General features: G+C 42.9%; 1 protein-coding gene across 1 annotated transcript; it reads left to right on the forward strand.

The window, feature by feature from the left end:
* Positions 1-4,071: 4,071 nt before the first annotated feature.
* mafba (MAF bZIP transcription factor Ba) lies at positions 4,072-7,838 on the forward strand. Its single transcript, XM_020459069.2, has one exon. The coding sequence runs from the start codon at positions 4,524-4,526 to the stop codon at positions 5,733-5,735; it is 1,212 nt and encodes a 403-aa protein (XP_020314658.1). The 5' UTR covers positions 4,072-4,523; the 3' UTR covers positions 5,736-7,838.
* Positions 7,839-8,914: the final 1,076 nt, after the last annotated feature.

The raw sequence follows: 8,914 nt of genomic DNA on the forward strand, positions 1-8,914 counted from the left end.
TGAAGTAAGCATAAAAGGTTCATTGCATTCGATAAGGGGCTTGGTTAAATCACAGTTGTATAATTTTCGGCCTATGAACAATTTCTCACTCTTTCTCTCTCCTAATCATATTGTAGAACTCGAGAAGCGCCAGTGAATCTTTGGGCTCTAGAACCCGGGGGTCATTGGTACACCCTAGCGCGCAATGCTCTTGTCCTCGGTCTAGAGCGCTCTCGCGCACTGTGGCTGAGTGCGTTAAAGCCACGGTGACTCGCGAGGCTCTCCGTGCGCAACACACTACAAAGCATTATATATCTGCCCCTCTCTCACACGCAAACACACATGCACTCTCTCTCTCGCGCTCGCTCGCTCGCTCGCACGCACGCAAACACACACACACACACACACACACACACACACACACACTTTCCTCTCTATCTTTCCTGGAATTGATGGATGATCTGTAGGGGATATTTGCGTTAATCATTATACATGCAAATAGGTCCAGCAAACAACCATACACCATTACCCACTTCATAAAGACGAACCGGTCCGTTTCAAATTTGTAAAAGTTTAGTCAATGGAGAAAAATACAGAAGCCTCTGAAACAGAATCATAAAGCCAAGAGCTCGAGCCTCTGTTGTTATGCCCAGCCGCAAGACCTGCGCACGCCACGCCATCCTTACCTACATGTGCTGCTGGAATAAAAGCGCTCTGAAGTACTGCAAGCCAATACACATCCAGTTCGCTGGTGGGGACTTGACTTAGCTGAAGCCGCCACTCCCAACATTATCAAACCAGCAGGCCTCGTGCCCCCTCGCCCTCATAGTAGCAGGTGCCATGGCCTCGTGCCCCTCGTCGTTACCGGAGCAGGTGCCATGACCTCGTGCCCCTCGCCGTTACAGGAGCAGGTGACATGGCCTCGTGCTCCCGGAGCGAGGTGTGTTGCTGTGGGGAGCGCGTGCCTCCTCACCACTACAGAGTCCGTTGTGCCCTGCACTGTTTAAATGTGAACATTTTAAGGGTGATTTTATTTCTTGTTATTCATTCCTAAAATCCGTAGGACGGGAGACTCATTAGAGGCTAAATAAGCAAACATCAACACTTTTTTTCGCTGTCCATAAGCACACGGATCACTTAATAGATCATTAACCAGCGATATGCTGCTGACATGGACGCTTTTTACATCTCGCGTCTCCATTACAGCCATGCTATTACCGAAGGGGGTAGAGCCGACGGCGGCCTGCCTGCCTGCTTGGCTATTACGACAGGCCGGGGTATATTAGAGCGCATTACACGCTAATGGCGCTGCCTTCAGGTCCGAATAAAACCAACAAGCTCTCAGTCTCACTGCAGAATTAGAAACATGGTGTTAAACTTTGTTCGACTCGGCTGGGATAGATACGAGGCTTTTACGCAGTACAACAGTCAGGTCTACGAGTAGTTTTATAGCTCATGATACTGGGTTGGTAGTACTATACCTGTAGTATTTGATACCCCTCCATTGCTTAATTCATTGTACCCTATCGTATGGTCTGGTAGCCTATGCACCGGGCGTTTGGGATAATGCTGTCAGGGTTCGGTACGCGCTCTGCCTCTGGGAGTGTTTCAGGGAAAAGTTGTTAAAGAGGGACTAACGCTGTCTCCGGCCCAACGCTTCAGCCCCATATACAGTACCTTCACTCAGGCAGTCAGTGCGCTTGAGACGTGCCTGGTGATCTGCTGACATTAGAAACGGTATAGATTAATATTTTTACGTAGGAAGATGGATTAATTGATTGGTTTTCAAATAATGTAACAATTAATATATTTTGATATAAAAAAAATTATTGGAAATTGAATTATGTTATTATAGCCTGAGTGAGTAGTATCGGAAACAATAATAGCGTTAAAGTAAAAACCTGCTAATAAAAACAACAAATAATAATAATAATAATAATAATAATAATGCACTTTTGGCCAACCATATTCGTCCATTTTGTGTGTGTGTGTGGGGGGGGGGGGGGGTGAAGTCTTGATCGCTTCTGTCAGAAAGTAGAGTTGCCTATATATTTATCACTGCATAAAACGTCAATTGATGTCTTTCAGCCTTTAGTAGCCTACTCTTATAAAAGCTCGAATTACTTATAGGCCTAACATTGACAATGTGAGAGAACATTCCTTCACTTTTTGCTGCTACTCAAGTCAGTCATGAGTTTATTCGATTTTTATTACATTTTAAAACCAGACAAAAATATGGGAACGTGTTTCTTTTTTTTTAGCATAATATGGACTGAATCATGCAAATAACCTCTGAATTATCTGAATGGAAAAATGTGTGAGAAGATTGGAATTTGTTTTTTATTTCAGCATCTTGATACATCGTGAAGAAATGCGGAGTTGAAGTTAATGAAGTATTTAAACAAACAGGTATTGGATGATGTGTGCATGTGGCGCCCGGTCCCCTCCGTCTTCAGTCTAATCGATAAGTACTGGCCGGGGCCATGAGCTCAGGCGTGGATATGAGGTGGAAACGGGATAATAATAGAATCGATTCATCAAATTGACTAATTTACAAGTAACTTCCTTCTGCAGGAAATCAAGACATCTCTTAGAACAGATAAAGGCAATTATTCCAACGTAAATAAATGCAAAGGCCCACAATTCACTTTTATATTCCTGGAGGTCTTATTTTATTGTCCCATAACTATTTTTTTTCCCTTAGAATATGTAATGTGAATGTGAACTTAATTTTACTTTATAATACGGCTACTAATAACAACTACATACAAAAGTATCTAATAAAGTGTTATGTATAAACAAAATCAATTCCTAAAAGAAAAACGGTTAATCAAATGCATGATTAAATTAGTGTCTAATTGAACGAAAAACCAATATTGCCTAGCGAGGCCTCCGTGCAGCGTCCGTTAGAACCACGGAGCGGCAGTCTTGAGCCTCTTTTCACAGTACCTACTCACCAGTGGTGCTTTTCAAAGCTTCCAATGCTTTGCCATAGACGCACTACGCAATGTTCGAGCCAAGAAAGAGCGTTCTGTCTCTCGCTCGGCCTCCATGCTGATATTACCATTGGCACGATGTCAGAATGTACTTGTACTCTATAGTCTAACAACATAACCTTTTCTCAATGTCTTTGAATCCGGGAGTATGTTGTCAAGATTTGGAACTTGGAAGTACGTGCATATCTACATTGGGAAAAACACACATACAAAGTATAGAATAGTCTAGGCCTATGCCAATAGTCTATATCTGGTGATAATAATTGTGGATTAGATAGAAATGTTAATTGAAGGTCAGAAACAAATCGAGTAGACCACAGAACGACAGCATTTAGTGATTCAGAATAAACTATTTTGGTAAAGAACAACATTTGGAGAATGAATTACAAAGGAGGTTTTAAGAATAATGTAGGTTATAGTTAGATTTTCAGAATCATGTTTCTCTAGTTGGAAAATTAGAAATATATAGGTTACGTTTCGAAGAGGCAACAGCTCACTTTCCCCCATTGAAAAGTCAAATTAAAAGGCCTGTACGTCTTCAAAACAGGTTACTAAACAACGTCCCAATGCAATTATTGAATCTTACATTTTACTCCAGGTTTGACATGATTTAGTTATTTTGTGCCTTTAAAGGGGTTTATGCGTGGGTAAAGGTTAAATTATAATACCGTAAAACACTTCAAATATTATAATAGCGTAAAACACTTTTCAACAAAAACATCAAGTTTTTATGGATCCTTATGTATGCAGATCACTTCATTCCCTCTGTTCACTCAGTGTAAACTGGGAGATAATTGCCGTAGAAGAGGGGAATTAGGCCTAAAACGTGGGCTGTTAAACGATAACATGCCATTGGTTCTCCTAAGTGAAGGCATTCAGCTCTTCACTCCCTCTACCCTTTCTCACCCCCTCCTTCGTAGCTGTCAGAAAGAGCGCTCCGCTCTCCCTCCTCCCTCTCCTCCAACCTCTCCCCTCCTTTATTCTAATCCAGAGAATACACCGCTCCCTATTGGAGAGGGGCAGGCAAGGGGACCTGCCTTCCAGCCTGACGTCACAGTGCGCTATAAGCATAAAGTGCTGGCAGGCAGTCAGCGCAGTCTGCTGAATACTCGAGACTGAGTGTGTCAGGAAGGAAAGGAGAGCTCAAATCTCTGCGGTGCAGAGCTGGAAGGCTGCTTCTCCAAGCAAAAAAAAACAGACTCCATAGTCTCAGCTACTTCTTCTTTTCCTGGCGAAAACAAGGACTATACCTTATATCTACAACGTTGACGAGGACAGGACAGGAGCCTGCGTCAACGACAACTCGGTATTATTTTTATTTATGTTTTTATTTTTTTAATTCATTTGTTCTGAAAGGACTGACGGTTTACTTTTGCACTGAGACAAAATTATTTCTACATCTACTTCTCGTCTGTTGACCAGAGCCAGCTAGCAGAAAGAAGTAGGCTACATGACGAAAATTCCCATGTCGTTTGCAGTGCACTAGTCTCAAAGTTTGTTCCACTTGTTTTTAGTTTTCTACTTTTTTACCTCTCCGGACGGTGTTACATGCAACAGTACACGAGTCTGCAGCATTGGAGCAGTAGGAAAAACTACTGCATGAGACAAGCGAGTGGAGAAGAGACGCTTATTATTAACAAGTCTGTTTTCGCGACGCTGGCAACTACCTTCACCCATCTGCATCAGAGTCGCGGCAGCACCATGAGCGCAGAGCTGAGCATGGGCCCTGAGCTCCCCAACAGCCCTCTGGCTCTGGAATACGTCAACGACTTTGACCTAATGAAGTTCGACGTGAAGAAAGAAGGTCTGGCCGGGCTGGAACGCGCCGGGGTGCGCCAGTGCACTCGGCTCCAGCCCCAGGGCTCTGTGTCCTCCACCCCGATCAGCACACCATGTAGCTCGGTACCCTCCTCGCCCAGCTTCAGCCCCACAGAGCAGAAGAACCATCTGGAGGAGCTCTACTGGATGCCCAACGGCGGGTACCACCAGCAGATTGATCCACAGACGCTCAGCCTGACCCCGGAGGACGCAGTGGAGGCCCTGATCGGAGCCACGGCCCACGGCCACCCCCCACCCCAGCACGTCCAGCAGCAGCTGCAGCAGGGCGCCTTCGATGGCTACAGAGGCCCTCACCAACACCACAACCATCATGGCCATCCCCAGCAGCACCATCATCCCTATGGGGGAGGCATCCCACACCACCCTGATGACCTTTCTGGACACCCGGGGGGGCTCAGCCACCCCCACACCCAGCACCACCACCACCACCACAGCCAGGACCCAGACAGCCCGTCCCCCGTCTCTCCAGACTCCCACCAAGCCCTCCACCACCACCGCCACCATCACCACCACGGCCACTCGGGCCAGGGGCACCATGGCTCAGGCAACGTGGAGGACCGCTTCTCTGACGACCAGCTGGTGTCCATGTCTGTGAGGGAGCTGAACAGACACCTGCGGGGATTCACCAAGGACGATGTCATCCGCCTCAAGCAGAAGAGGCGGACCCTGAAGAACCGGGGCTACGCACAGTCCTGCCGTTACAAGCGGGTGCAGCAGAAGCACGTGCTGGAGAATGAGAAGACTCATCTGATAGACCAGGTGGAGGCGCTCAAGGCGGAGATCAACCGGCTGGCACGCGAGAGGGACGCCTACAAACTCAAGTGTGAGAAACTGACGGGAACGGGAGCGAATAACGGGATCCGCGAGGCTGGGTCTAGGCCTACTAGTGACAACCCGTCATCCCCAGAGTTTTTCATGTGAGTTGTTATTATAGCTCTATTGACTCACCCCTACCCCACCACCAACTGATGCTAATGAACAAACAATAATAATCAAATAGCCCTTCATATTTACTGTACTAATGACAGTCAACAACTATATTCATATTAGAAGAATAATCCATAAAATAATATTCTCATATCTAACCATCTCTCTCGATCCACGTGACAACTGAGATACAAAGAACAAGGTAGAATGTTGGGTCAACGCCGCGCATCTTTGTAGATTAGTTGCTTGTAGTGAATATACTTTTTTCATCTTCCTGAGAGAAGAGAGAAGCGGCGGGTGAACTTTCCTCTTTTTAGGCTATACTGCTTTTACTGTGTCTGTTAGTGGGATGACCGCCCGACCTGGGCCTACACAACAAACAACGCAGAGATGCGTTTTGAGACTCACATTCGACACTGGGCCTGAAAAAGAGAGTTGCTAAACAAGACTCCACATTATGCAAACTTTACTTCTGTCTACTTACATGTTATGCAACATCTCATTTGTTTATTGCCTGCTTGGTTATATTCGAATATATATTAAAACAAAACTCTGCATTAAAATATTAATCCTGCATGCTGGACATGTACGGTAATAATTTCTATTTTGTACTTTCTTTTTGTTTCACGTGTATCTTAAGAGCATGTCGTTGATCTGCGCTTCTCCATAGTGTTGTGGGGTATAGAGGAATGGAATGAGGACAGTAGGCCTTCTGTAGCCTTGTAAATATTACGCAACCGCAAAACTGCACACCAAGATCGAGGAGGCTGGTTTTTAACTTCTTTCTTTCTTTGAGTTGTGTTTTATAATTTTTTTCTTGTTTGATTTTCATTTTGTGGGTATTGATTCAGAGATATGGGCATTTTGCAGTTGCATTTAAAGACAACAAACTTTGTATATTAAGTGCACTTTTTGGATAGCCTAATGATTTGTTTTACGTTTTCATTTTGAGTTTTGTACAGACCCCCTTGAAGGAAGACATACTATTATTCTATAATAATAATAATAATAATAATAAGACAAGATAGATGCAAGCTTAATAATAACCTTATGACACAATGGGATAATAGTGTGAAGCTGTCAAAACAAACGCATAGCTAGAATATTAGCAGATGAGTGATGGTTCTTTGCGCACCACATTTACGCACCATGCATAACTTTGTGTTCTACTCCTAGGATGCATATAGGCTATAGTATATATAAAAAAACTGTTATACATGTTATTACATTTCATTTCCGTCTGGTGCTGTAGTCAGCAGAGGTTTTCTTAGCCAGAAATGCCATTATGTTAACTATTGCGTAACCCTAACCCCATTATATAATGTGAAGAACAGGCTCGTCACATAATTTCTCAACTTGATTAATGTATTTTATTGGGTGCAGCTGCATCGCATTAACAGTGATATACTATATATTTTGTACTCTTCCTCGGCAATATCAAGCATTTTTTAAAACATGTTCAACAACGTTAACCATTTCAGGGGTTTTATGTACAATTAACAAGTATTTAGATTGCGCATGCGTTTCAAAATACGAAGTTTAAATATATTAATGCTATATGTTTTCCTGATTATTTTTTTTTGCTGCCGGTCAGTGAAAATAAAGGATTCAGGTTGTGCAAAATCTCGAAATGAAAACTGTTGTGTATGTTATGTTATATGATATTATGTTTTCGTCTGTATTATTATTTGGTGATTCTGGTTCTGCTGGCCAGATGCATATTAAAGTTTTTATTTTAATGATTTAAATTAACAAACTGTCAGATCATATTGAATAAGCATGGTGCTTGCATTTAAAAAACTATTGTTGAAAAGTCATGCATTTAACAATCTCTTGGTTTGTTACTGATTCAACTGTGTTGAAATCAAATTGAAACTGCAGCAGCGGGTTGTTGTTTTGTTTTTAATTTCATGTATTTTGCGATGATGATGATGGGGATCAATTTTCAATCCTGTTTATATAAATAAGATACAAAAAAATATCTTAAATTTGAACTGTTATAGTTCCATTCAGGCTGGTTTCTGTTTCGTCTTATTTTTTGTTGTTGTTGGAAGAAATGGTTTCCTATTTTGCTTATTAAAGTCATTGAAATGGCAATTACCTTTCTCGGGCTGTTTATTCTATATACTCTCTCTCCCTCCCCCTTTCTCCCCGAAACACGTCATGACCAAATTAACAGCAGGTCATGGAGGCAGGTAGACTGGCGGTTAAGGGCCAGTAACCAAAATGTTGCTGGTTCAAATTCCCGAGCCGACAGGTGAAACATCTGTCGCTTTGCCCTTGAGCAAGGCACTTAACCCTGTAAGTCGCTCTGGATATGAGTGTCTGCTAAATGTAACATGGAGTTATGTGAGCTAATGCGTAATCTCCGTTGCAAGCTACAGGCGGCTCCGATCTTATACACAGAGCTACACATTTAGCCTACAGTTTCGGAAAAGTATGATTTTAGGAAGACATGCCTACAGCGTTCTGGTAAATCTTTCCGTCACTAAAACACAGCCCAATTCCTGCCACACCGTTTTGAGCTGAATACGTCGGCTGTACTTTAGTCGTAGCGTATAAACCTACTGAACAGAAATATGTAATGTCCATTGTAAGCTAAATACAGTTATGATAGCCTACGTAACGTGGTATAGGTGAAGGCATTTCCCGAGATACAGTAGCTGATATGAAGTCATAACATTGTGTTCATGAACGTGCAGCCTAAATGTGTATGCCTAAAGTCTACATGCACACTGTTGGAAATACAGACCAGCCTCATTTCTTAGTGAAAAAACATGGCCCTATTGGCTATTACTGAAACAAAAGCTTCTGCACATGTTACATAGGCAAAATTAGTGTAGCAGGCCCATTGTGGCCATAGCCTACTTTACCAGTCTGTGATTGCGTTTTGCAGTCACTGGTAGCAGGCCTGTCATCAATTCTAGATTAGTCTCTTGATTTGAACACATTGCATGGTAGGAACCCTGGAATTTGACCAAATACTGCGCACAACAGAAGCATAATCCTTACTGGGACCACCCGTTCATCTCGTGCTGCAGTGCAACCTAGTCTCAGAGCATCTCGTATTATTCTGTAAGTAAATCCGAGACAATCCAGTAAGTATGAAACGTTATCTTTGGTATGATTACATAAATAAGATGGTTACTTAAGGCAAATAACTTAAATTTCTA

The sequence above is a fragment of the Oncorhynchus kisutch genome, linkage group LG24 (assembly GCF_002021735.2).
Source record: "Oncorhynchus kisutch isolate 150728-3 linkage group LG24, Okis_V2, whole genome shotgun sequence".
Classification (NCBI taxonomy): Eukaryota; Metazoa; Chordata; class Actinopteri; order Salmoniformes; family Salmonidae; genus Oncorhynchus; species Oncorhynchus kisutch.

Bases quoted from the DNA above. Each gene is read 5' to 3' on its own strand.
- mafba (XM_020459069.2), top strand. From the start codon at position 4,524: ATGCAACAGTACACGAGTCTGCAGCATTGGAGCAGTAGGAAAAACTAC.